Here is a 27,280-nt window from a genome sequence, read left to right on the forward strand (position 1 = left end):
AGGCAGCCTCGGGGCCTGGGCCCAGCCAAGGGCTAAGGAGGTCTGTCAGGGAGCTGAGGGCAGAAGAAGAGGACTATGTATGAAACAGGGCCTAGGGCGCAGGGAAGGGCAGGAGGGGGCAGAGCCCTGTCCACAGCCAGGCTGCTCCCCTCGACTCTCCCAAACTCTCACACAGGCCCGGATCTGGGTGTGGATGTGCTGCAGCATGTGGAGGGGCTGGTCCAGGACATCACTCAGGGCCGAGTCCTCTTTGGCAGTTGTGGTTTCTAGAACATTCTGTGTTAGGGCCAACTCAGTCTCCAAGGCCACAGGATACTCCCACTGCTGAGGAAGGAGACATGCAAGACAGAGGGCTCCCAGGGAGGAAGAGCACATGGGGGAGGGGCAGGGGCACAGAGAAGGAGGAGGGGGCAGGAGAGGGACACAACTGGTGTGGCCACTGGGAGTCAGTGAGGACAGTGAAGGCTGTGGCCTCAAGGGCATGAAGAGGAGAAGCTGTGGGGCCAGGTGAGGACTGGCCTACCTCTCCCTGCCTGCCCACCTGTGGCTGCTTGGAACCTGTGCCACTTCATCAGCAGCCAGCGCCCAGAGCAGGTAGGAGGGCAGGGCACAGAGCCCAGGGGCATCCCTGAACATTCCCCTTAGACACCCAGATGGGACTGGGCACCCCAGGAGGGTGCCATAGTCCAGAGCACCCCACTGCAAGGAGAGCAGGAGACAGCCACGGTTGGAGGGTGCAGATTATCCCACAGCACGTGGGGGCAGGCTAGCCCATGAGAGGGGGTGCAGGATAGCCCACATTGTGGGGTTGCAGGGTAGTACACAGCATGAGGATCTAGCACATAGAGGGAAGAAGAAGGTTAGCAGGTTAATCCATATTCCTTTACCCAGGAATGGGTATCCTGGGGCCCCCAGGAAGTGCTAACATGTGTCCAGGGCTGGGACTGGCCTAGCCAGAGGGGCAGAAGTCCATCACTGTAGTGCCCTCTTGTGGGCCACAAGGGGACAGAGGCTTGCGCTAGGGCTCACAGCAGCCCCTGGAATTGGGGCATGGAACTGCATGGCATGGCAGGGCTGTGCAGGTGCACCCCCGAACAGGTAGAAGCCCTGAGACTCCTGGTGGTGCCAGGTGACTCAGCAGGAGACTCATGATGACTTGATGACATGCGACCCCCCACAGTCCACTAGTGCCTCCCCTCGTAATGATGACAAACAGCAGAAAATACACAACAAGTATTTTTTATTAAACGACAATAAATAACCCAGGAGGTAGCATGGCCATGCCACTCAGAGCATCAATCTCGTTCTCTTTCTCTCTCTCTCTCAGACACACACACATTCAAGTAACAGTATCCAGGGGTAGAATAGCAGATGACTGACAGGACATTTCCTCTTCTGATCTCTCAGGCACCTGAAACCCACCCCGGGGCTCCCACCGCAGCACATTCAACCATCCACCCTGAGGGTTCCTCAGTCGCCCAGAGCAAAGCAGGATGGGGAACAAGGACTGTTGGTGCCTAACAGGCAGAGTCAGGTGAGGATGGACCGCGCCCTCCGGAGACCCGCCTTCTCCTCCTGCAGCCCCAGGAGCCACACTGCCTCGGCCCGCCCACGGCACCAAGACGGGGCGCCGCTCACACGCACGGCCCGTCCTGCGCCACCAGCCTGAGGTCCCAGGTGAGCAGCCGCAGCAGGTTGAACACGACAGCGGCCTCGTGGCAGCGAGGAGGGTCCTGGACAGGGGACACAGGCACAGTCAGGCCTGGTGGGCTCGGGCGCGCGCGGTCCCAGTCCTCGTCCCCGCTCCGACACTGCTTGGAGGCCAGGTGCGGCTCCCCGGGGCTGACCTGGCGCCGCAGGCACTACCGCACTCACCGCCCTGCGCGTCTGGGCTCGCCTCCGCGTCGCTCGGGAGGACTTCCTAGAGGAGCGTGGTCGCACCAGCTCGACCTGGAGGTGCACGCGAGGGAGTGAGGCTCTGAGGCTCGGCCAGCCTTCCGCAAGCTCCCCGCGCGCTCTGCCCGGCACTGCCGCCCACAGAACCCGACCCGGAGCCACACTGGGGGACCCTTTCTGGCGCCAAGCAGCCAGGGGCTCTGGGTGCAGGCGTCACTTACGCAGGCCGCCACGTCTCTCCTCGCCGCCACCAGCAGCTCCAGTGTCGGGCCGACGCCAGGGAAGCGCTCGAGCCGGTGCAGGCTACTCAGCACGGCCTGGGCGTCAGCGAGGCCGCGGGCCACGTGTCGGAGTCGGGCGCACGACTGCGGGGAGTGGCGGCGGTTAGCTCGGGCCGCGCCAGGTGCCCACGCCCTCCCTGCAGGCCCCGCACTCACCGACGGCCTCGGCGGATCCCGCCTCACTCGGAGGGAGCAGGTGCGGAGTCTCCAGCCCAGCGTCTCTTCCTCCTGCGGGTGGAATGCCGGCTTACCGTCCTGGGTCATCAGCCCGGGACCCCAAGCTCGTGCTCGGGACCCGTGCCGTCTGGGGTTCCTACAGCCCAACCCTGAAGGCCGCTTGTTCTCCATCGTGTCCGCACCAACCCACGCGCCCTTCCAAAGTCGATCGGGGCCAAAGGCCTCTGGGACCCTCTTTCCGATCCTGCACTGGGTCCCCCAGCCCCAGGTACCCCGCGCTGGCCGAGCGCCCTGTTGTGCGTGTTCTGAGCTGTGACCCTGTTTTGGTGGGAAGAGCGGGGTATCTCTCAGGCCGAGCTCAGTGTCCTGGGAGAGGAGCTGGCGACCCCGGAACCCTGGGCCCTGGGTGGGGCTGTTTGTGACTCACGTAGCTGTTTCTCAGCTCCTGGGTGGCCTTCAGCACCTTGGGATCCAGGGAGCGGTAGTGCGAGAGCAGGCATCGTCGGGGTGCCATCTCCACCGGCTTTGCCGTCACGACCAGCAGCACCCACAGGAAGCACAGCCCCGCGGCCACCGCCGCCGCCGCACCGCCCGCACCCATCTCGGCTCCTGCGGGAGGCCAGGGGGCACGTGGGCCTGGGGCTGGAGGCACCCCGGGGAATCCCGCCCTCCGGTGGTGTCCTGGGACCCCCTGGGCTGGTGTTCGGCCTTGCCCCCGCACCTGCTGAGAGTGCTCACTGGGTGTCGCGTTCTGCAGCAGGTTCTGTCTGTCAGTGTCCTCTGGCCTCTGGGTAGAGCAGGGACCACGTCGAACTGTGGCTGTAGTCTGTCCATGGTTGCTTTTAAGGTCCTGGGAGATTTACCGCGCTTTCGTTACGTTGCTAAACCAAGACACCATTTCGGAACGTCAGCGCGGGCTGCTGGCCAGCTCCTGGCAGAGCAGCTTCAGAACTTTCCTCTTTCGCCACCGTGTTCATCAATGGCTCATTCCAAGCGCCTGTTGAGTAACTTGGGATGAGTAATGTCTAAGTCCACTCTTCTGTATGTATCTGCATTCCGGTGATGAACCAAAAATGCACCTTTTGCTCTTCCTGCGCAGCTGCAGCCTGGCCGAGCCCTCACTCCCTGCTCTGCCAGGCAGAGGCTCCCCAGCTGCTCCCTGCAGCCTGTTCCCTTCCATGTGGCCCTGCTTCAGTGTTCCTATGATGCACTTCTGCCTTAATTTTTTTTAAGATTTATTTATTTATTTTTAATTGAAAGACAGACATACAGAGAGGAGGAGGGACAGAGAGGAAGATCTTCTGTCCGATGGTTCACTCCCCAAGTGACCGCAATGGCCATTGCTGAGCCAATCCAAATCCAGGAGCCAGGAGCTCTTCCGGGTCTCCCACATGGGTGCAGGGTCCCAAGACTTTGGGCCGTCATGTTCTGCTGCTTTCCCAGGCCACAAGCAGGGAGCTGGATGGGAAGTGGAGCACCCGGAATATGAGCTGGTGCCCATATGGATGTCAGCCTTGCAGCTGCAGAAGCTTAATGTAATACACCACAGTGCCAGCCCCCAAAGATTTCTTTTTTTTTTTTTTTTTTTTTTTAAGATTTATTCATTTTATTACAGCCAGATATACACAGAGGAGGAGAGACAGAGAGGAAGATCTTCCATCCGATGATTCACTCCCCAAGTGACCACAACGGGCCGGTGCGCGCCGATCCGATGCTGGGAACCTGGAACCTCTTCCGGGTCTCCAAAGCATTGGGCCGTCCTCAACTGCTTTCCCAGGCCACAAGCAGGGAGCTGGATGGGAAGTGGAGCTGCCGGGACTAGAACCGGCGCCCATATGGGATCCCGGGGCTTTCAAGGTGAGGACTTTAGCCGCTAGACCACGCCGCCGGGCCCCAAAGATTTCTTTTTTAAAAACACACATCCTGGAAGGTTGTGATGCCCTTAGCCACTGGATCAAGCTGTAGCCTTATCTCTAACCCTGCCCTTTTCAGTGTTCTAGACTCCAACTGTTCTTGCCATCGTGAAATCGGTCTTGAGTCATTTGCTGCCAGAAGTGTCCTAATAGATATACACTATGGGACTGCAAACAAACAAAGTAACAAAAAGCACATGTGTCCAGAAACTGAAGGGCTAGAAGTTGGTAATGGAGGGAATGGGATGCTGGGATTTGTCTGGCTCAAAGAAAGTTCCAGATACAACTTCTTGACAATCATGGTTCAGCTCTGAGCAGGACGCTTTGGATTGTTGACCTGAGTCCAACAAAGAAGTCGAAAGTTGCTTCACGACTGTCCTAATGGATTCCTCTGCACCTTCTGTGAGCAGGATTGTGGGAGTTTAGGAAGTAACATGGAAAGCTGCCTCTTGTGCGGGGTTTGGAACTCCCGCTTAGCAGCCCATATCCCTCCTGTGTCCTGTATCAGACAGTGCCCTGCAGGGGAGCCGGTGATGGCCCAAGTACAGGGGAGCCCTGGATGCAGGCAGCAGAGTGAATGGCCTGGCATTGCTGGTGCCGGCGTTTGGAGAGTGAACCACTGGATTGAAGATGGCTGTTCCTCTCGGCCTGTCTCCCTGCCTGTCAATTTGTTTTCTGGAAAAACTCTCTGGAGAGCACACGTGTGGATAGAACTCAAAAATGGTCCAGATTCGAGGCTGTGGACACCATCAGCTGCCTCCCAGGGTGTGTATGAGCCGGAAGCTGGAGTTGGATCAAACCCGAGCTTTCCAGTGTGGGGTGTGGACACCCCAACTGGCCACCTCACCACTAGGTCAGACACCCACTGTTCGCTTTCTTTCTCTCTCCACCCTCCCTCCTTCCCATCCTTCCTTCTTTTCTTTCATATGTGTTTATTTGAAAGGCAGTGTGACAGAGAAAGAGGGAGGGACAAAGAGAGATCTTCCATCTGCTGCTTTACTGCATAACCTCAAAGGCCTGGTGACAGTTTCCCTGAGACATGCTACAAGGTAAGGGTAAAATGAGAGACAAACTAGCAGAAGAGGAAGGATGATGCTGCCAAGACTTTGGCTTCCGTGGTAACTTTCTGAATGCAACGTGAAACCCATTACCTGTGAAAGAAGATGGAAGGCAGATTTTGTTGGAATGACCTATCTTTGCTCTTTTTGGGGAAGACCACTGTCCCTCCCTCCCCCTGAGAGCCAAGGCCCCAACACGGGGAAAATGTTTTGTCTGGCCAAGAGGGGGCTGGTGGTGCCGTAAATGCCTTGGGGAGTGGTGAGGGGAGCTTTCCTGGATGGCCCCTCATCCCTCTCCGCACTCCTCCACTGCTCTGAGCTGCTGTTTGCTGCTGTTGTCTGTAGCCAACTGTGAGCCCAGAGGTCTGACCAGGAAGAGGAAGGGATGAGGTATTCTCCGCACCCCCCTCACCATCACCACTTGCTTCCAATCAATTTTTCTGTTTTCCTGGGCCGCTCGTTTCCATACCCTCCCTCTCCCCTTCCTGTCTGCCCCTCCTCCATGCTGACCCCAGGACCCCCGTAGTCACTTCTCCCATCCCTTTGGAGATGCGCCTAGCATCATCTACCTCCAAGTCATACTAAATGGCCCCTCTGTTTCCTGCTGAGCCCTGACTGATACATAACAATTAAAACTTTGGGGAAATGCAAATTGAGATGATAGTAAGACATTAAAAGCAAGCTCCCTGATTGTATGTAGCATGGTTCCAATTTGAGTGGAATTGCTAGCAGAATGGGTAACAAAAAAAAAAAAAAAAAAAAATTAAAAGGGGGAGGGTGCAGAGAAATCGTTACAGATAGTTTTTAACAAACTGACTTCCAGGAGGAGGGATTCAAGGTTTACTTTAACTCTCCAGGTTGTCTGTATTTTTTAATTCATGAAACTTTACATGGAAAAAGCACTACTCTCTAACCTAAAATGCAGAATAAATGAACATATGAAAATTCCTAAAAAAAAAATAGACATATGGACAAATTGCTCCAGGCATGGGGTAAGGAATACAGTTGTAAAGGTGTTATAGATCGCATTTCTTCTTCCTTTATACTTCTTTTGCTCAAGCTTTGGCCAATGAGCAACCATTGCTAGCTTGTCAGGAAAAAAAAATTTTTTTTTAATGAATTTTATTTTTTATTGGAAAGGCAGATTTACAGAGAGAAAGAGATACAGAAAGATCTTCCACCTGCTGGTTCACTGTGCAAGTGGCCACAACGGCCAAAGCTGAGCCAATCTGAAGCAAGGAGCCTCTACCAGGTCTCCCATGCAGGTGCAGGGCCATCCTCAACTGCTTTCCCAGGTCACAAGCTGGGAGCTGGATGAAAAATACAGCAGCTGGGACACGAACCCGGTGCCCATATGGGATTCCAGCGGGTTCAAGGTGAGGACTTTAGCCTCTAGGCCATCAATCCGGGCCCTTCAAATATTTTTCTTATAAAGGGTTGATTGAGGCCAATGGAGAAAAGGGGTATGTGTGTGACTCTGCCTTTAAAATCAATCAAGCAAGCAAGATTTTAAAGAATTGATTGGCACAGAAATGGTCTGAATGTTCACTGGGAAGAAAAATGAGGAAAAATGGAACTCACAAAGGCAGAGGGGGGCCCAAGCAGAAGGAGGAGACAGGGACACAAAGGAAGGTACGGGCGGGGGGTTTGGGGGACAGGGTAGGGAAAGTTCTGCACAGGCAACAGGCTGGGGTGCTATCCCACCTGGACGCGTTTGACAGGCTGTCAGTGGAACATCTGAAAGAAGGATTCAGCCTGAGTCTCCCTCCGGTCCCTCTCCAAAGCTAGGATGCGACAGGTGTGAATCAGAAAAAAAAAACAAAAATCAAGTCTGACTCAGAGTAACCCCCACAGACTACTTACAACAATATAACAATGAAAAATACCCCCAGGCACCAAGGAAGCAGGAGAGACTGGGAGGAGACACGTTGCCAGCAGGAGGATTGGCAGCAAGCCATCATAGCTGGCACCGGATCACAGGAGGATAAAGTCCATTGCCTGTCAGAGTTTTCGGCCCGAGGTCCACGCTGACGTTTGGAAAAGGTGTCCCGTGCAAGGGAAAGCCCGCGTCCACTTCGATAAATCTCCCAGGACCTAAAAAGCAACCATGGACAGAACACAGCCACAGTTCGACGTGGTCCCTGCTCTACCCAGAGGCCAGAGGCCACTGACAGACAGAACCTGCTGCAGAACGCGACACCCAGTGAGCACTCTCAGCAGGTGCGGGGGCAGGGCCGAACACCAGCCCAGGGGGTCCCAGGACACCACCGGAGGGCGGGATTCCCCGGGGCGCCTCCAGCCCCAGGCCCACGTGCCCCCTGGCCTCCCGCAGGAGCCGAGATGGGTGCGGGCAGTGAGGCGGTGGTGGCCGCGGGGCTGTGCTTCCTGTGGGTGCTGCTGGTCGTGACGGCAAAGCCGGTGGAGATGGCACCCCGACGATGCCTGCTCTCGCACTACCGCTCCCTGGATCCCAAGGTGCTGAAGGCCACCCAGGAGCTGAGAAACAGCTACGTGAGTCACAAACAGCCCCACCCAGGGCCCAGGGTTCCGGGGTCGCCAGCTCCTCTCCCAGGACACTGAGCTCGGCCTGAGAGATACCCCGCTCTTCCCACCAAAACAGGGTCACAGCTCAGGACACGCACAACAGGGCGCTCGGCCAGCGCGGGGTACCTGGGGCTGGGGGACCCAGTGCAGGATCGGAAAGGGGGTCCCAGAGGCCTTTGGCCCCGATCGACTTTGGAAGGGCGCGTGGGTTGGTGCGGACACGATGGAGAACAAGCGGCCTTCAGGGTTGGGCTGTAGGAACCCCAGACGGCACGGGTCGCGAGCACGAGCTTGGGGTCCCGGGCACGAGCTTGGGGTCCCGGGCCGATGACCCAGGACGGTGAGCCGGCGCTCCACCCGCAGGAGGAAGAGACGCTAGGCTGGAGACTCCGCACCTGCTCCCTCCGAGTGAGGCGGGATCCGCCGAGGCCGTCGGTGAGTGCGGGGCCTGCAGGGAGGGCGTGGGCACCTGGCGCGGCCCGCGCTAACCGCCGCCACTCCCCGCAGTCGTGCGCCCAACTCCGCCACGTGGCCCGCGGCCTCGCTGACGCCCAGGCCGTGCTGAGTAGCCTGCACCGGCTCGAGCGCTTCCCTGGCGTCGGCCCGACACTGGAGCTGCTGGTGGCGGCGAGGAGAGACGTGGCGGCCTGCGTAAGTGACGCCTGCACCCAGAGCCCCTGGCTGCTTGGCGCCAGAAAGGGTCCTCCAGTGTGGCTCCGGGTCGGGTTCTGTGGGCGGCAGTACCGGGCAGAGCGCGCGGGGAGCTTGCGGAAGGCTGGCCGAGCCTCAGAGCCTCACTCCCTCGCGTGCACCTCCAGGTCGAGCTGGTGCGACCACGCTCCTCTAGGAAGTCCTCCCGAGCGACGCGGAGGCGAGCCCAGACGCGCAGGGCGGTGAGTGCGGTAGTGCCTGCGGCGCCAGGTCAGCCCCGGGGAGCCGCACCTGCCAGCTGCGCCAAGCAGTGTCGGAGCGGGGACGAGGACTGGGACCGCGCGCGCCCGAGCCCACCAGGCCTGACTGTGCCTGTGTCCCCTGTCCAGGACCCTCCTCGCTGCCACGAGGCCGCTGTCGTGTTCAACCTGCTGCGGCTGCTCACCTGGGACCTCAGGCTGGTGGCGCAGGACGGGCCGTGCGTGTGAGCGGCGCCCTGTCTTGGTGCTGTGGGCGGGCCGAGGCAGTGTGGCTCCTGGGGCTGCAGGAGGAGAAGGCGGGTCTCCGGAGGGCGCGGTCCATTCTCACCTGACTCTGCCTGTTAGGCACCAACAGTCCTTGTTCCCCATCCTGCTTTGCTCTGGGCGACTGAGGAACCCTCAGGGTGGATGGTTGAATGTGCTGTTGTGGGAGCCCTGGGCGTGTTTTGGGCGCCTGAGAGATCAGAAGAGGAAGTGTCCTGTCAGTCATCTGCTATTCTACCCCTGGATACTGTTACTTGAATGTGTGTGTGTCTGAGAGAGAGAGAGAGAGAGAGAGAGAGAGAGAGAGAGAGACATGGCCATGCTACCTCCTGGGTTATTTATTGTCGTTTAATAAAAAATACTTGTTGTGTATTTTCTGCTGTTTGTCATCATTACGTGGGAGGCACTAGTGGACTGCGGGTGGTCGCATGTCATCAAGTCATCATGAGTCTCCTGCTGAGTCACCTGTTCATACATAAAGTGATGGAGGGGCCACACACTCCATTTCACGAACTTGCCATCAGTCCACCCTCCATCTCCCTCACCTGTGATCATCCTCACTTGCCATCACCCCAGCTGCCGTCACCTCCACACTCAATCACCCCACCCATCACCCCACCTGCCGTCACCTCCACACTCAATCACCCCACCCTTCATTCTTCCCATCCAGCATCACCCCCACTCTCCATCTCACACATATCCATATGCCCCTCCCTTGATCTCCCATTCCCCTCACCAGCCCCCTGCAGTTCTGGGCAACAAAACTTCCCCACCTTGCCCTCTTCCAGGACTCCTGGAGTCGGTACATCTAGTGGGGGAGGCAGCCTCGGGGCCTGGGCCCAGCCATGGGCTAAGGAGGTCTGGCAGGGAGCTGTGGGCAGAAGAAGAGGACTATGTATGAGACAGGGCCTAGAGTGCAGGGAAGGGCAGGAGGGGGCAGAGCCCTGTCCACATCTAGGCTGCTCCCCTCGACTCTCCCAAAGACTCACACAGGCCCGGATCTGGGTGTGGATGTGGTGCAGCATGCGGAGGGGCTGGTCCAGGACATCACTCAGGGCCGAGTCCTCTTTGGCAGTTGTGGTTTCTAGAACATTCCGTGTTAGGGCCAACTCAGCCTCCAAGGCCACAGGACACTCCCACTGCTGAGGAAGGAGACATGCAAGACAGAGGGCTCCCAGGGAGGAAGAGCACATGGGGGAGGGGCAGGGGCACAGAGAAGGAGGAGGGGGCAGGAGAGGGACACAACTGGTGTGGCCACTGGGAGTCAGTGAGGACAGTGAAGGCTGTGGCCTCAAGGGCATGAAGAGGAGAAGCTGTGGGGCCAGGTGAGGACTGGCCTACCTCTCCCTGCCTGCCCACCTGTGGCTGCTTGGAACCTGTGCCACTTCATCAGCAGCCAGCGCCCAGAGCAGGTAGGAGGGCAGGGCACAGAGCCCAGGGGCATCCCTGAACATTCCCCTTAGGCACCCGGATGGGACTGGGCACCCCAGGAGGGTGCCATAGTCCAGAGCACCCCACTGCAAGGAGAGCAGGAGACAGCCACGGTTGGAGGGTGCAGATTATCCCACAGCACGTGGGTGCAGGCTAGCCCATGAGAGGGGGTGCAGGATAGCCCACTTCATGGCCGGACAATGCAGGCTAGCCCCCAGCATGAGGGTACGATCTAGCACATGGCAGGATAGAGAGCGGTTAGTAGGTTAACGCATATTCCTTGAGGTAGGAATGAATATCACAAGGCTCCCATGGTGTGAGGTGCTAACAGGTGAACAGGGACGGCGGGTGGGCGAGATTGAGGGCAGGGAAGATGGAGGGAGGGTTGATGGCAGGCTAGGGAAATGGAAGGTGGGATGATGGCAAGTGGGGGAGATGGAGGATGGGGGTGACAGCAGGTCGGAGAAATGGAGTTTGGAATGGTGGTAAGTGGTGGAGATGGATGGTAGGGTGATGGCGCTGGTGGAGATGGCAGACAGCCACTGAGCCCTGCCCTTCCACCCCACAGGAAACCCCTGACTGCCTGGAGGCCTCTGTCACTTTCAACCGGTTCTGCCTCTTCCTTTGGGACCTCAAGTGCATGGCCCACACAGCCCCCTGCAACCCCTGCACCCCAACATGGAATCCACCTCGGCATGCAAGATGGGCCTCCGTGGAGGTGCCGTGAACTAAACTGTCACTGGTGATGCCAGCATCCCACATCTGGGTGTCTGTTCAAGTCCTGGAGGCTTTGCCTAGCCAACCCACCTGAGAAGGCAGCAGAGCATGGCCCGAGTGCTGGGAGCTCCTTCCCGACTTGGGCCCAACCCAGTCGCAGCCCCAGTACCCCCAACCACTCCCTGCCCAATAGCTCTCTGCCTTTGAAACAAACCAGCAAGGCGCATGGCTTCAAGCTGCAGCATCTTCAGGATCCGTTTTTTTTTTTTAAGATTTATTTTATTTTTATTACAAAGTCAGATATACTGAGAGGAGGAGAGATAGAGAGGAAGTGGAGCTGCCGGGATTAGAACCAGCAGCCATATGGGATTAAGGAGAGGACCTTAGCCACTAGGCTACACTGCCGAGCCCCAGGATCTGTTTTTGAATCGTGATCTGAGAAGCCCTCAGTAGGTACAGCCAAAGGCAGGCTACGTCCCATCTGTCCAAGGGGAGGCTCCGCTTGTGGGCCGCCTCCGCTTTTGGGCTGTCCCTGGTTTCAAGGTGAGGGTGGGGAAGGGCGTCTGTCAGCTGTCATCAGGACCTGGGTGGGGTCCAAGCCACTGGCTCCCACAGATGGGCGCTGTAGCAGGTGCACCTCGGCCGGCCCTGCCACCAGACTTGCCCCCTCGCGGCTATGCCCGGCATTACCATTCCTGGTCTGGTTTCCAGTCTCCTATAGAGGACTTAAAAAGCAGGGAGAGCTAAGAGGACTCTCCCGCAGGGTCCAACAGCAACCACTGTGCTTAAATCAAAGAACCAGGTGGGAGTAGGGAGGGTACAGACCTGGCTCCCACCCCGCTGTGCTATTTTGAGCTGAATGATGGCTTATAAAAAGATTCATTTCCTGGGGCTGACACTGTGGCATAGCACTTTAAGCTTCTGCCTGCAGGGCTGGCATCTCATATGGTTACCAGTTTGAGTCCTGGCTGTTCTGTTCCTGATCCAACTCCCTGCCAATGTCCTGGGAACGCAGTGGAAGATGGCCCAAATCCTTGGGCCCTTGTACCCCATGTGGGAGATCTGCAAGAAGCTCCTGACTCCTGGCTTCAGATCAGCTCAGCTCCTGCCATTGCAGCCATTTGGGAAGTGAACCAGCAGATGGAAGGCCTTCCTCTCTCCCCATTCTGAAACTCTGCTTGTTGCCCCTTGACATTGGCAATTCTGAAACACTGCTTGTGGCCTGGGAAAGCAGTCAAAGATGCCCCAAGGACTTGGGACCCTGCACCTGTGTGGGCGACCTGCAAGAAGCTCCTGCTTCCTGGCTTTGGACTGGCCCACCTCTGGTTGTTGCAGCCATTTGAGGAATAAACCAACAAATGGAAGCTCTCTTTCTCTGCTTCTCTTGGTAACTCCTTTATTAAAAAGTAAAGATTTATTTATTTTTATTGGAAAGGCAGATATACAGAGAGGAGGAGAGACAAAGAGTAAGATCTTCAATCCGATGGTTTACTCCCCAAGTGAGTGCAACGGCCAGAGCTGAGACAATCTGAAGCTAGGAGCTGCTCTGGCCCTCCTGCATGGGTGCAGGGTCCAAGGCTATGGGCCATCCTCAACGGGATTAGAACCGTCGACCACATGGGATCCTGGGGTATGCAAGGCGAGGACCTAAACCACTAAGCCATCCAGCCAGGCCCCTCTGGTTAATTCTTAACTGTCTTTCAAATTAAAAATACACATAAGTCTTAAACATTAACACCTTACAGGTCCTCTTTCTGAGACAGCCTTTTGCCACTGCAATTCCAAAGTGCGGTGAGCAACACCCAAGACAGATTTCTCTCCAGCAGAGAGAAGGTGCCACACTTCCCACAATAGCACCACGACACATGCTTGGTACACTGGCTTGGGTCCCACGCCCATGATAAACCAAAGGGGCCAGGGACACAGCTGCAGGCCAAAGCAGTCACATGACATCATCATCCAAAATCACATGAATGCCCACTGCAGCGAGGGGTGCTTGGGCTGTGGGGGGGATGTGCATGCCATGCAGGCTCCTCCAGGGCTGCCATAGGAGCTCTCCTGGGCCAGCTTGAGATTCTTCATTCTCCCTGATGAAAATCCGGCGTGTCTGATTCAAGACAACATGGGATGGACAGTCACAGGTTCCTGGGCTCAGCGCTTTGGCTCAACTGGCTAATCCTTGACCTCCAAGTGCCAAGATCCCATATGGGCGTCAGTTCCTGTCCCAGCTTTCCATTCAGCTCCCTACTAGTGGACTGAGAAAGCAGTAGAGGACAGTCCAAACTCTTGGGAGCCTGCACCCATGTGGGAGACCCAGAAGAAGCTCCTGGTTCCCGGTTTGGCATTGGATCAGCTCAGCTCAGGCCATTGGAGTGGCTTGGGGAGTGAGCCGAAGACAGAAGATGTTTCTGTCTCTCCTCTCAACAAATCTGCTTTTTCAATTAAAAAAAAAATTTTAAATTGAAGCAGGAATGCATCATAGGAGCACTGAAGCAGGGCCACATGGAAGGAAGAGGTTGCAGGGAGAGCTGGGAGCCTCTGCCTGGCAGAGCAGGGAGTGAGGGGCTGGCGAGGCTGCAGCTGCGCAGGTGTGTTTCAGCTTCATCGCTGGGAAGCAGCAAATCACAGAAGGGTGGACTTAGGCATTACTCATCCCAAGTTACTCAACAGGCAGTTTTCAAAAACATCGCTGGCCCCACTGTATAGGAAAATTGTTTACTACAGGCTGTGTAATACAATTGGACAACAGCCAGTGTTACTATCAGGGTGTGGCAACGCTCCAGGTGAATTTTAAAACCTTAAAAGCAACCATGGACGGACTACAGCCACAGTTCGACGTGGACCCCGCTCTACCCAGGGGCCAGAGGACACTGACAGACAGAACCTGTTGCAGAACGCAGCACCCAGTGAGCACTCTCAGCAGGTGCGGGGGCAGGGCCGAACACCAGCCCAAGGGGTCCCAGGACACCACCGGAGGGCGGGATTCCCCGGGGCGCCTCCAGCCCCAGGCCCACGTGCCCCCTGGCCTCCCGCAGGAGCCGAGATGGGTGCGGGCGGTGCGGCGGTGGTGGCCGCGGGGCTGTGCTTCCTATGGGTGCTGCTGGTCGTGACGGCAAAGCCGGTGGAGATGGCGCCCCTACGATGCCTGCTCTCGCACTACCGCTCCCTGGATCCCAAGGTGCTGAAGGCCACCCAGGAGCTGAGAAACAGCTACGTGAGTCACAAACAGCCCCACCCAGGGCCCAGGGCTCCTGCCCGCCAGCTCCTCTCCCAGGACACTGAGCTCGGCCTGAGAGATACCCAGCTCTTCCCACCAAAACAGGGTCACAGCTCAGGACACGCACAACAGGGCGCTCGGCCAGCGCGGGGTACCTGGGGCTGGGGGACCCAGTGCAGGATCGGAAAGGGGGTCCCAGAGGCCTTTGGCCCCGATCGACTTTGGAAGGGCGCGTGGGTTGGTGCGGACACGATGGAGAACAAGCGGCCTTCAGGGTTGGGCTGTAGGAACCCCAGACGGCACGGGTCGCGAGCACGAGCTTGGGGTCCCGGGCACGAGCTTGGGGTCCCGGGCCGATGACCTAGGACGGTGAGCCGGCGCTCCACCCGCAGGAGGAAGAGACGCTGGGCTGGAGACACCGCACCTGCTCCCTCCGAGTGAGGCGGGATCCGCCGAGGCCGTCGGTGAGTGCGGGGCCTGCAGGGAGGGCGTGGGCACCTGGCGCGGCCCGCGCTAACCGCCGCCACTCCCCGCAGTCGTGCGCCCGACTCCGACACGTGGCCCGCGGCCTCGCTGACGCCCAGGCCGTGCTGAGTAGCCTGCACCGGCTCGAGCGCTTCCCTGGCGTCGGCCCGACACTGGAGCTGCTGGTGGCGGCGAGGAGAGACGTGGCGGCCTGCGTAAGTGACGCCTGCACCCAGAGCCCCTGGCTGCTTGGCGCCAGAAAGGGTCCTCCAGTGTGGCTCCGGGTCGGGTTCTGTGGGCGGCAGTGCCGGGCAGAGCGCGCGGGGAGCCTGCGGAAGGCTGGCCGAGCCTCAGAGCCTCACTCCCTCGCGTGCACCTCCAGGTCGAGCTGGTGCGACCACGCTCCTCTAGGAAGTCCTCCCGAGCGACGCGGAGGCGAGCCCAGACGCGCAGGGCGGTGAGTGCGGTAGTGCCTGCGGCGCCAGGTCAGCCCCAGGGAGCCGCACCTGCCAGCTGCGCCAAGCAGTGTCGGAGCGGGGACGAGGACTGGGACCGCGCGCGCCCGAGCCCACCAGGCCTGACTGTGCCTGTGTCCCATGTCCAGGACCCTCCTCGCTGCCACGAGGCCGCTGTCGTGTTCAACCTGCTGCGGCTGCTCACCTGGGACCTCAGGCTGGTGGCGCAAACGGGCGGTGCGTGTGAGCGGCGCTGGCGCCGCCGCGAGAGGGACTTGGTGTTCTGGGCGGGCCGAGGCAGTGTGGCTCCTGGGGCTGCAGGAGGAGAAGGCGGGTCTCCGGAGGGCGCGGTCCATTCTCACCTACCGCTGCAGCCTGGGCTGCAGCAGTCCTGGATCCCCACTGTACTTTGCTCTGGGCAGCTGCGGGCCCCCGCAAGGTGGATCGGGGAATGTGCTGCTGTGGGAGCCCCGGGGTGGGTCCTGGGCTCCTGATCGATCCGAAGAAGTGTCCTGGCAGTCATCTGCTATTCTACCTCTGGATACTGTTACTTGAGAGAGAGAGAGAGAGATGCTCTGAGTGTCATAGTTATGTTGCCTCCTGGCTTTTTAATTTCTGTTTATTAAATCTCTTTGTCGTGTACCTGATGCTTCCTTGCTCCGACCAGCAGAGCCAGTAACGTGGACAGGGAGTGGGTTTGGGGATGAAGCACTGACAGGAGACCTGTGATAGTAAAAATCTCTGCGAAGTCTCTCTTCATTGCTCCGTCACCTCTCCTTATATACCCCCCCTCCACAAGTCCTAATGTAGCCAGGAAATTAGTCTAGGTGTTTTAGCCACAGTAACTCCTTAGCCCACAACACTTCCTGATCATCTTTGCGGTGTTTGGGGTGATACTAATAAGTGGGGGTGTTGATGATCACACCAGCAGGTCATCAAGTCATCATGAGTGTCCGACAGCACCACTTGTTACCCTTGATGCTCTCCCATGTGTTCATGAATTCACCTGTACAGCCCAGCTCAGCCTGCCAGGCACAGATGTACACTGACGTCAGCTACACGTTTTTATACTTGATCTTAGGCAAATGGCACAGAAGCAATACATACACATTTTTAAATCGTGCTTTAGTTCTGTACCTGCTTAAGCACAGAGACCAAGAATACCTTCCATCCATTGTTTATTCCTCAAGGCTCCCATCAGGCAGATCTCAGGGACCAAGACTGAGCCAGGGTACCCCACATGGGTGGCAGGAGGCCACCTGTTTCAGCCTTCCTATGCTGCCTCCCTGCTGGGCTTCAGCTGGAGGCCAGAGAGGGGAGCAGGGCTGGGCCTGGACCAGGTTCTGCCTCATGGGATGCATGGGCCTGTGGGGTGGCCTAAGCTGTACCCCAAGGCCCTCCCTAAAGTCAGGGTCACACCACACCCAAGCTCGGGAAGGGTTAATAAGTGGTCTGCACCAGGGAGTCAAGCGGAGAACAGCCATAGCTGTGGCATGACTGTGTGTGTAGGAATGTGTGTGTATTGTGTGAGGGAGTGTGTGAGAATGTACCAGTGTGTGTCCCAGAGAATGTGAGTGTAACCTGTGGATCCGCATCCTGCCACTCGTTCAGCCAGCCCCTCACCCAAGCTCCGGTCTGAGGCCCCAACCAGGCCACTGCACAGCCGCCCTTTCTGCTGTGCCTGGGTGTGTCCAGGCAAAGCTCAGTGCGATGTCGAGGGATTGTAGGGGTCTATCCCTCCAACCTGTTGCGGCATGCATGGGTGTGACCAACGGATACAGCTGGGGCCTGACTCCTGCTCTTCATGACGTGGGGTGTTCCTGTGTTGCGTCCCTGTGGCTCAGGCTCTCCCTGCAGCTGGGATGAGGGGGGGAGAAAGTCAGGGGGTCCTAGAGGACTTTGTACCCTCTCGCCCAGGATGTCGCCTGGGTGTTGGGGCAGCTTGTAGGAGGCTGGGCTGAGAATCCACCTCCGGGTACCTCCCTACTGACTGGCTGTGTGACCCAGAGTGTCCCCTGACCCCTGAAGGTCATGGAGGCCTCTCATGCCCAGTGGCTGTTGGCGGTACTGAGTGCCACCAAACAGAGCCTCGCAGAGCCCGGACAGCCTGCAGTGGCTCTGACCTTGGCCTAGAAGGCTCCACAATCAAGCTGTGCCATCTTCACCCCAAAGCCATCATGTCACCCAGTACCACCTCTGGGTGCACACTGCATCCTGCCCTCTCTGCTGTATTGCCTGACAGGTGCCACACACACACACACACACACACATACACACACAGAGTAACTGCATGACACTTCTGGAAAGGGTGCTGGCCCTGATCCTGCTTCCCAATGCATAGGCCCTGCTGCCCCCTCCGCTCCCACCAGCTGTGACTGCCACACAATAGGGCTGGAGTGCACCACCCCAAGCCAGGGGACTTTCACATTCTAGTGAGGGCCTCAGACTCCCAGGTCCTCAATTGCTTTCCCAGGCCACAAGCAGGGAGCTGGATGGGAAACAGGGCAGCCAGGATTAGAACCGGTGACCATATGGGATCCCGGTGCGTTCAAGGTGAGGACTTTAGCCGCTAGGCCATCACGCCAGGCCCTCAATTAAACAAATATTTTATGGGATTCAGTGACCACCTGCCCTGTAGGCATTCCCTACAGGAGACTTTCCTAGTGCCAGCTGCTTCAAAGATCCAGCTCCCCAGGAATGCACATGAGGCCAACTCCTTGGGCTCCTGCACCACATGGGAGACCCAGATGAAACTCCTGTCTCTCCTAACTTCAGCCTGGCCCAGCCCATTTCTGGAGTGAATCTGTAGCTAGGTTTTCTCTCTCTAACTGTGCCTTGGAGTTTCCAGCAAGCTGTGGGGCACCTGCACCTTCTTCATAGGTGGGAGACGGTGGGGAGCTGCTCTGCTGCAGTCTTCCACCTGTTGCCTCCGCTCCCCCTAGACTCCCCCTGCTCTTTGAGCCTCCTGTAGCAAGCTCCCGCACCTCAAGATAACAGCACCCGCTGGGATCCCAGCACCCTCACCCCCAGCCCGGCTCCCTACCACCCTCGCCCCCAGCCGAGGATACCAGCACCCTCGCCCTCAGTCCGGGATTCTGCCACCCTCACCCCCAGCCCTGGCGTCCTGCAGGAGGCAGAGCGAGGGCTGGTTCCCCGCCCAGCCCTGGACTCCGCCCTCCGGGGCAGGCACCCTCCCTGACCTGGAGGCTAAGCTCTCACCTGAGGCCCACTCTTTTTCTCCCGCTACTCCGGATTCCCGCGCCCTGCTCTGCTGCGGACTCCGCGCCCCCCCTCCCCCGGCCGGGCGCTGCTGGCGGCCAAGCACTGTCGGATTTTCACATTTCCTGCATCAGCCAAGCCCGCGGTGTGCGCAGGCTGAAACTTGTACCACCGACCTCTGGCAGGGCGCGTGTCCCCGCCAAAGCTCTAGAGCCAGACAGAAGCGGGGACGCTGCACAGGCCCCATTCGCCAGGGAGACCAAGGCTGGAGACCCCAACAACACCGAGACAGACCCCAGGTCACATCCTCAGCCTGGTCGCTGGGTCTGTTGAGCCACAATGCCTACCTGTTAGTGCCTGTCAGCCTGGCCCAGTCCTACTCTTGGAACTATTTGAAGAGTGAACAACAAATGCCAAGTGCGCTCTCTCTCTCTCTCTCTCTCTCTCTGTATAAGTATGCTTTTCAACGAAATCAATAAATATTTTTAAAAGAGCACAGCTCCACCTTTGGGAACGATGCAGGTGCCTCGTGACAAGGAGTGGAGCTGGGCTGTGGGCATCCCTGGGCGTCACAGCTGTGCCCAGCATCGGTCAGCAGCAGTCCCTGTTGCCCTATGACATTCTGAGCGTATGTGGTGGCCTTGAGTGTCCAGTGCCCAGGGCCGTGGCTGCTCTTGATTTGGCAGGGTTTAACGAATTTGAGATTTTGACTTTCACAGTGGCTTTGACGAACCTTCATTGGCAGCTGGGGTAGGTAGAGGAGAAACAGGATCGCTATCCATGGTCCTGAATCCGTAAGCCCGCCTGCGTCCCTGCCTGTTGGGGCAAGCAGGGAAGCCTTGGTCAGGTTTTGTTCATGAAGACAAGTCACATGAAGTGCGGTCACAGGACTGGGTTTAACAGTGACAAATGGCCAAAGAGACATCACGTAGCGCCGTATCTTTGTGGCTGCCCCAGGATCCCTGCTTGAATTCCCATAACCTCCCCCTGATGTTGGTGTTGTCATCCACACACAGCTGAAATGCAGGGAGACAGAGAACAGATGGGAAACCAGCCACCCAGAGCCACACAGCTTGGGGGTCAGGTGTTGAACAAATCATTTTTAGGCTTCTGAGTCCACATCCTTATGTGGAGTCTAAAAACAGACAACAGAAAGACCTACCTCTGAGAAGTAGGATTTGAATCCCCTGTGAAGTGAAACACACAGGGTCTCCCTCATGATGTAGGCAATTGTACCCCAAAACGCCTGGAGAAGGGGTGTTGGTTTCAATCCCTCTGGCAGGCCCAGCACACGCAGCCTGTGTGGGGTTTCCAGCCTGACCAATGATCCTGAGTGAGTGAATCTTGTATGGTTACCTCCAAATAGCCCAAATTAGGGGTTCTCCGATGGCTCAATTGGCTAATCCTCTGCCTCCAAATGCTGGCACCCTACATGCATACTGGTTCATGTCCCAGATGCTCCACTTCCCATCCAGCATCCAGCTTGTGGCCTGGGAAAGCAGTCGAGGACAGTCCAAAGCCTTGGGACCCTCCATCTGTGTGGGAGACGCAGAGGAGGCTTCTGGCTCCTGGTTTTGGATTGGTGCAACTCCAGATGTTGTAGTCACTTGGGGAGTGAGCCAAAGGACAGAGTGCTTTCTCTCTGTCTCTCCTTCTCTCTGTCAATCTGACTTTCCAATAAAAATAAATAAATCTTTTTAAAAAATAAAACAAGTGACCCCCAACACTGTTCACATCCCAAACCCTGGAACAGGTGAGCAGGGTCTTTGCACAGGCAATCATGTTACAGAATTCAAGGTGAGCAGAGGATGCTGGGTGCCATGGGCTCTAAGTGGAGTCACACATACCCTCCTGAGGGGGAGCCAGATGTGTGAGGATGGAGCAGGGAGCCTGGGGTGATGGAGTGAGGAGACCACAAATCAAGGGTTGAGGGTGGCTACCAGAGCCTGGCAGAGGGGAGGCAGGGAGGGTGCCTCAGAACAGGTGGCCATGGGGGTGCTGAGATCTTGGCCCAGTGGTATTGAGCTTGGACTCTGAACCCCAGAACTGGGCAGTAACAATTGCATTGGCTTGAGCCCCCACATTTGTGACTATGAGCTAAAGTAGCCTCAGGTTGAGCCCAGTGCTTTAACCTAGAGGCAAAAGTCCTTGACCTTCACAAGCTGGGATCCCATGTGGGTGCCAATTCTAATCCTGGTGGCCCCGCTTCCCATCCAGCTCCCTGCCTGTGGCCTAGGAAAGCAGTCAAGGATGACCCAGAGCCTTGGGACCCTGCACCTGTGTGGGAGACCTGGAAGAGGCTCTTGGCTCCTGGCTTCAGATCAGAGCTCAGCTCTGGTGGTTGCGGCCGCTTGGGGAGTGAACCAGTGGAAGGAAGATCTTCCTCTCTGTCTCTCCTCTTCTCTGTATATCTGCCTTCCCCTCCCCGCCCCCAAAAGTAGCCAGAGGGAACTAACATGGTAACCAGTACACTCTCTTCCTGTGAGACCTTTAGCCTGTGATGCCTCGGGGGTGACAGGGAGAGGGTCGGGAGGCTTGGGGGGCCTGGGGGGCTCTGGGTCTGGGCACATAAGGTTCTTGTGCATCTGCCCACCACCTCCTCCAGTGTCTACAGGTCCCACGTGGCAGATCCATGCCTGGGGAGTCCTCCAAGACTGCCTTCCATCTCCCCTGTCGCCAATTCTGCAGGCCTCAAAGCCAAGCCTCCTGAGACTTCCTCACCCTGCCTCGGGAGTCAGGAGTCCCAGGCCGAGCCCCCAGTTCCCAGCACCCCTGTTGTATTTCCTGTGTGTCCTTCTGGCTCCAGGGGTGTCCCCCAGTGGGATTCCTCCCCCTCCGTGTCTCACTCCTGCTCACCGTGGGGGAGCATGCTCACCACTGCGCCATGCAGCACAGCTGGTCTGCGCATTACCCCCACAACGTCAGCCAAGGGCGTTCGCCATGCTGGTCACTAGCAAAGGACCCTGTTCCAAGGACCATTGATGAAGTCTGCTTGAGCAAAGCACTTCCAGTACGAAAGACCTCAGAGTTGGTTCCCCCGAAACAGACTGAATGGCAGGCAGCAGGTGATTGGATAGGACTTCCACAAGAGAGCCTACCATAGTAGGAGGGAGACCTTATTGTGGGATGTCAGATCAGCCCAGCTCTGGCCATTGTGGCCCTTTGGGGGAGCGAATTAGCAGATGGAAGATCTCTGTATAACTGTGTTTTTCTTCTTCTTTTTTTAAAAAGATTTATTTATTTTTATTGGAAAGGCAGATATACAGAGAGGAGGAGAGACAGAGAGGAAGATCTCTCGTCTGATGGTTCACTCCCCAAGCGACCACAACGGCTGGAGCTGAGCCAATCCGAAGCCAAGAGCTTCTTCCAGGTCTCCCATGCAGGTGCAGGGTCCCAAGGCTCTGGGCCGTCCCTCACTGCATTCCCAGGCCACAGGCAGGGAGCTGGATGGGAAGCAGGGTTGCCAGGATTAGAACCAATGCCCATGTGGCATCCCAGTCATGCAAGGCGAGGACCTTAACCACTAAGTTATCATGCCGGGCCTATAACTGTGCTTTTCAAAAAGAAGTAAAATGTTAGGAGAAAGAATTAGATGACTTCAACAAAATATCCTACAGAAGCACTACTTTGGACTCTCTAAAAATGCCAGTGCTGGGGCAGGGGTGTGGTGGTTCCGATGGCTGCTGATACCTGGGCACATGGGCGGAGTGCCCAGGGTTACAGACTCAGCTGCAGCTGCAGGGTCAGTTTCCTGACAATGCACATCCTGGCATGGAAGCTATGAGGGGCTCAGAGACTGAGCTCCTGCTGTTGGCTGGGACCCCTGAACTGGGTCCTCAGCTCCTGGCTTCAGCCCTGCCCAGGAGCCAACATGGACAACTGGGGGAATGAGCCAATGAGGGCAGGCTGTGTGTGTGCGTGTGGGTGGGTGTCTTGTGTGTGAGTGTTGGTGTGTAGGTGTGTCTATGTGTGTATGTCTATGTGTGTGTGAGCATGTCTCTTAGCCTCCCAAATGAACAAATTTCTTAAAAAGTTAACATCACAGTGCTCACTTTGGCAGTACATACACTAAAATTGCAACGATACGGAGAAGAGTAGCATGGCCCTGCTGCAAGGATGACATGCAAGTTCGTGAAGTATTCCATATTAAAGAAAAAAAGTTAACATTACAAAAAATGTGTAGACTCATTCCAGAGCAAAGCAAAACAACACTCAGTACACGGACACCTGTTCTCAAAGTCCCACCCCTGCCTGGGTTTCCAACACACACATAAATACATACATGAACACACATGCACACGGGCTACTTCAAACACTTCATAAAATGGAGTTACAATTATCTTTGATGCAAAAACTTTTTCAAAGATATTTATTCATTTTTATTGGAAAGTCAGACATACAGAGAAGAGGAGAGACAAAGAGGAAGATCTTCCATCCACTGATTCACTCCCCAAGAGGCCACAATAGTCAGAGCTACGCTGAACTGAAGCCAGGAGCCAAGAGCCTCTTCAGGGTCTCCTGCACAGGTGCAGGGTCCCAAGGCTCTGGGCCATCCTCGACTGCTTTCCTAGGCCACAAGCAGAGAGGTAGATGGGAAGTGGAGCAGCCAGGATTAGAACCGGCACCCATACGGGATCCCAACAATGCAAGGTGAGGACTTCAGGCATTAGGCTACTGCGCTGGGCCCAATGCAAACACTTTTGAAGTCCATTCAGTTTTTTCCTAACATGCATTGCCTTGAATTTTTTAAAGTCTTCTCAAAGATTATGTATATATGTATATACATATATATACAGATAATATTGCATGTATTTTTATCATTCCAATTTTAGTACGTGTGCTGCTGAAAGCACTGCATATATTTTTAAACATTTATTTATCTGAAAGGAAGAATAACAGAGAGAGGAGAAACAGTGAGAGAGACAGATCTTCTACCCAGTTGCTCACTATCCAAACGGCCACAACAGACAGATCTGGACCAGGCAAGCCTTTTTTTTGTTTTGTTTTGTTTTGTTTTTTAAAGATTTATTCAGTTTATTACAAAGTCAGATATACAGAGAGGAGGAGAGACAAAGAGGAAGATCTTCTGTCTGATGATTCACTCCCCAAGTGAGCTGCAACGGTCGGTGCTGCGCTGACCCGAAGCTGGGAACCAGGAACCTCTTCTGGGTCTCCCACGTGGGTACAGTGTCCCAAGGCTTTGGGCTGTCCTCAACTGCTTTCCCAGGCCACAAGCAGGGAGCTGGATGGGAAGTGGAGCTGCTGGGATTAGAACCGACGCCCATATGGGATCCCGGGGCGTTCAAGGCGAGGACTTTAGCCACTAGGCCACGCCGCCGGGCCCAAGATTTATTTATTTTTATTTTTATTACAAAGCCAGATATACAGAGAGGAGGAGAGACAGAGAGGAAGATCTTCTGTCCAATGATTCACTCCCCAAGTGAGCCGCAACGGGCCAGTGCGCGCCAATCCGAAGCCGGGAACCTGGAACCTCTTCCGGGTCTCCCACGCGGGTCCAGTGTCCCAATGCATTGGGCCATCCTCGACTGCTTTCCCAGGCCACAAGCAGGGAGCTGGACGGGAAGTGGAGCTGCCGGGATTAGAACCAGCGCCCATATGGGATCCCGGGGCGTTCAAGGCGAGGACTTTAGCCACTAGGCCACGCCGCCGGGCCCAAGATTTATTTATTTTTATTTTTATTACAAAGCCAGATATACAGAGAGGAGGAGAGACAGAGAGGAAGATCTTCTGTCCAATGATTCACTCCCCAAGTGAGCCGCAACGGGCCAGTGCGCGCCAATCCGAAGCCGGGAACCTGGAACCTCTTCCGGGTCTCCCACGCGGGTCCAGTGTCCCAATGCATTGGGCCATCCTCGACTGCTTTCCCAGGCCACAAGCAGGGAGCTGGACGGGAAGTGGAGCTGCCGGGATTAGAACCAGCGCCCATATGGGATCCCGGGGCTTTCAAGGCGAGGACTTTAGCCGCTAGGCCACGCCGCCGGGCCCCAGGCAAGACTTTTATCCAGGGCCTCGTGACTAAATCCTCGCCTTGGACATACCGGGATCCCACATGGGCATCAGTTCATGTCCCAGCTGCTCCACTTCCCATCCAGCTCCCTGCTCGTGGCCTGGGATATCAGTGGAGAACAGCCCAAAGCCTTGGGGACCTGCACCCACATGAGAGACCCAGAAGAGGCTCCGGACTCCTGGCTTTGAATCAGCTCAGCTCTGGCTGCTGTGGCCACTTTGGGGAGTTAACTAGTGGATGAAAGATCTTTCTCTCTGCTTCTCCTTCTGTCAATCTGCCTTTCCAATAAAAACAATCTTATTTACACAGTAAATAGGGACCTAAACACTTGGGCCATTTTCCACTTCTTTTCCAGGCACATTAGCAGGATTCTGGATTGAAAGCAGGTAGTCAAGACTTTATCCAGTGCGCTAAAAGGGGGTTATGAGCATTGCGAACAGTGCTTCCACCCACTGCGCCCTAATGCTGGCCCCAAGCAGTATCAGTGTGTACCACAGGATGTTTTAGAATATGCATGCATTGGGCAATGGCTGTACTGAGCTAATTAACTCAGGCAACACCTCTATTCTTATCTTTGGTGTGTGGTGAAACCATTTTAAACATCATCTGCTGGACCCAGCGGCGTGGCCTAGTGGCTGAAGTCCTTGCCTTGAACACTCCAGGATCCCATATGGGCGCCGGTTCTAATCCCGGCTGCTCCACTTCCCATCTAGCTACCTGCTTATGGCCTGGGAAAGCAGTCAAGGACGGCCCAAAGACTTGGGACCCTGCACCCGTGTGGGAGACCTGGAGGAGGTTCCTGGCTCCTGGCTTCGGATTGGCATAGCACCAGCCGCTGCACTCACTTGGGGAGTGAACTAGTGGAAGGAAGATCTTCCTCTCTGTCTCTCCTCCTCTCTGTATATCTGACTTTGTAATGAAAATAAAATAAATCTTTAAAAAAAATACACATAATCGGCTGGCCAGCACTGTGGCCTGTGACACTGGCATTCCATTAGACACCAGGTGTTCCAGCTCCCTGCGCCTAGGAAAGCAGTGGAAGATGACCCAAGAGCTCGGGCTGCTGCCACCCATGTGGGAGACCCCGATGAAGTCCTAGCTCCATTCCAGGCCAGCTTCCAGCTCAGGCACACCCTACAGGCAGCAGGTGATGGCTCGAGTGGCTGGGTCCTTGTCGATCATGCAGGTGACCAAGATTGAGTTTCGGTCTCCTGGCTTCCACTTGGCCCAGCCCTGGCTATTCAAGGTGCTCCGGGAAATGACTCAACAAATGGAAGAGCTCTCTCTCCGCCCAAGTCTTTTGGATAAATAAAAGCAAAGTGGCAGCTAGAGACGACCTCGGCTACGGGAGCAGGTGCACAGGGTGGCCAGGGTGAAGTCCAGTTACCGCTCAGGGAACAGCCAGCTGCCAGTACCTGTGGCTAGGCACAGAGGTCAGCTCCTGTAGAAGACTGCAAGAAAAGGAGGCGAGGAGGCAGCACGCGGCAACCTCCTGAGGGAGAGAAAAGGGCGGGAAGGTGAGAAGAGGCAAGGAGGAACGCCAGCCAAGGCCCTTCCTCCCGCAGTGTCCCTCCAGCTCCCTCTACTGGCCAAGCGGAGCAAGTACCTGGCAAAGGAGAAGCAATTAATGTAAAACTTAACACAAACTTTCACACGTGAGGAGACGCTTGCTCCCTCGGGTAAGAGGCCAAAACTCACACTCCCAGACTCTCTTGCATCTCGGATGTAGTTCTACAGACACGTGACCTGGAGGAGACGCCTGACTGGAGCTCCATCTATCAAATGCATCCGCAGAAAGTGTGCGAGAGAATGCGAAAGCCTGGGCGCGGGTTATTGTCACAATGGTTAAAATACCTTGGCCGCCCTGCACTGCTAGGGTGTCTAGTTCAAGTCTCAGCTCACCCTGCTAATGCGCACCTGGGAAGGTAGCCAACGGGGTGACTCCAGTGTGTGGGTGCCTGCTTCCCACGTGAGGGGCCCAGATCAAGTTGCTGATTTGGGGTTGAGTCAGACCTGGATTTTTGTGGCAGGAGAGTGAACCCGTGGACCTCTCTCCCTATGGTAACTCTTTCAGATAACTAACTACTAAATAAACACATCTATTGCTTTTTTTTAAAGATGTATTTATTTTTATTTGAGAGGCACATTTACAGAGACAAGGAGACAGAAAAGAAAGATCTCCCATCCACTGGTTTACTCCTTAAATGGCCACAATGGCCGGAGCTGAGCCAATGAATCCAAAACCAGGAGCCAGGAGCCTCTTCCAGGTCTCCTATATGACTGCAGGAGCCCAAGGCTTTGGGCCGTTCTTCCCTACTTTCCTAGGCCACAAGCAGGAAGCTAGATCAGAAGTGGAGCAGCCAGGATTCGAACTAATGCTCATACGGGATACTGGCACCATTAATCTATCATTTTTTTAAAAAAAAAAAGATTTTATTTATTTTTATTACAAAGTCAGATATACAGAGAGGAGGAGAGACAGAGAGGAAGATCTTCCATCTGATGATTCACTCCCCAAGTGACCGCAACGGCCGGTGCTATGCTGATCCGAAGCCGGCAACCTGGAACCTCCTCCGGGTCTCCCACGCGGGTGCAGGGTCCCAAAGCTTTGGGCCATCCTCAACTGCCCTCCCAGGCCACAAGCAGGGAGCTGGATGGGAAGTGGAGCTGTCAGGATTAGAACCGGCGCCCATATGGGATCCCA

The 27,280-nt window shown here is 56.3% G+C and overlaps 3 protein-coding genes and 1 non-coding gene across 4 annotated transcripts; 3 read left to right on the plus strand and 1 right to left on the minus strand.

Annotated features, from left to right (window-relative positions):
- Positions 1 to 1,634: 1,634 nt before the first annotated feature.
- LOC131482256 (interferon lambda-4-like) lies at positions 1,635 to 2,955 on the minus strand. Its single transcript, XM_058674866.1, has 5 exons — positions 2,782 to 2,955; positions 2,334 to 2,405; positions 2,118 to 2,261; positions 1,876 to 1,950; positions 1,635 to 1,733 (listed from the first exon to the last, which is right to left on the minus strand). Exons 1-5 carry the CDS (start codon positions 2,953 to 2,955, stop codon positions 1,635 to 1,637), a joined length of 564 nt encoding a protein of 187 aa, XP_058530849.1.
- A 4,710-nt stretch (positions 2,956 to 7,665) lies between these two features.
- On the plus strand, positions 7,666 to 9,008 carry LOC131482257 (interferon lambda-4-like). Its single transcript, XM_058674867.1, has 5 exons — positions 7,666 to 7,836; positions 8,233 to 8,304; positions 8,377 to 8,520; positions 8,688 to 8,762; positions 8,910 to 9,008. Exons 1-5 carry the CDS (start codon positions 7,666 to 7,668, stop codon positions 9,006 to 9,008), a joined length of 561 nt encoding a protein of 186 aa, XP_058530850.1.
- A 5,227-nt stretch (positions 9,009 to 14,235) lies between these two features.
- On the plus strand, positions 14,236 to 17,462 carry LOC101524510 (interferon lambda-4-like). The gene is made up of 6 exons (XM_058673920.1): positions 14,236 to 14,406; positions 14,802 to 14,873; positions 14,946 to 15,089; positions 15,257 to 15,331; positions 15,479 to 15,616; positions 17,358 to 17,462. The coding sequence occupies exons 1-6, from the start codon at positions 14,236 to 14,238 to the stop codon at positions 17,460 to 17,462; spliced, it is 705 nt and encodes a 234-aa protein (XP_058529903.1).
- A 5,130-nt stretch (positions 17,463 to 22,592) lies between these two features.
- Positions 22,593 to 22,699, plus strand: LOC118757746 (U6 spliceosomal RNA). The gene has a single exon (XR_004995353.1). It is a non-coding gene; the product is annotated as a U6 spliceosomal RNA (small nuclear RNA).
- The last annotated feature ends 4,581 nt before the right edge of the window (positions 22,700 to 27,280 follow it).

Source organism: Ochotona princeps, chromosome 16 (genome assembly GCF_030435755.1).
Source record: "Ochotona princeps isolate mOchPri1 chromosome 16, mOchPri1.hap1, whole genome shotgun sequence".
In the NCBI taxonomy this organism is placed as follows: domain Eukaryota; kingdom Metazoa; phylum Chordata; class Mammalia; order Lagomorpha; family Ochotonidae; genus Ochotona; species Ochotona princeps.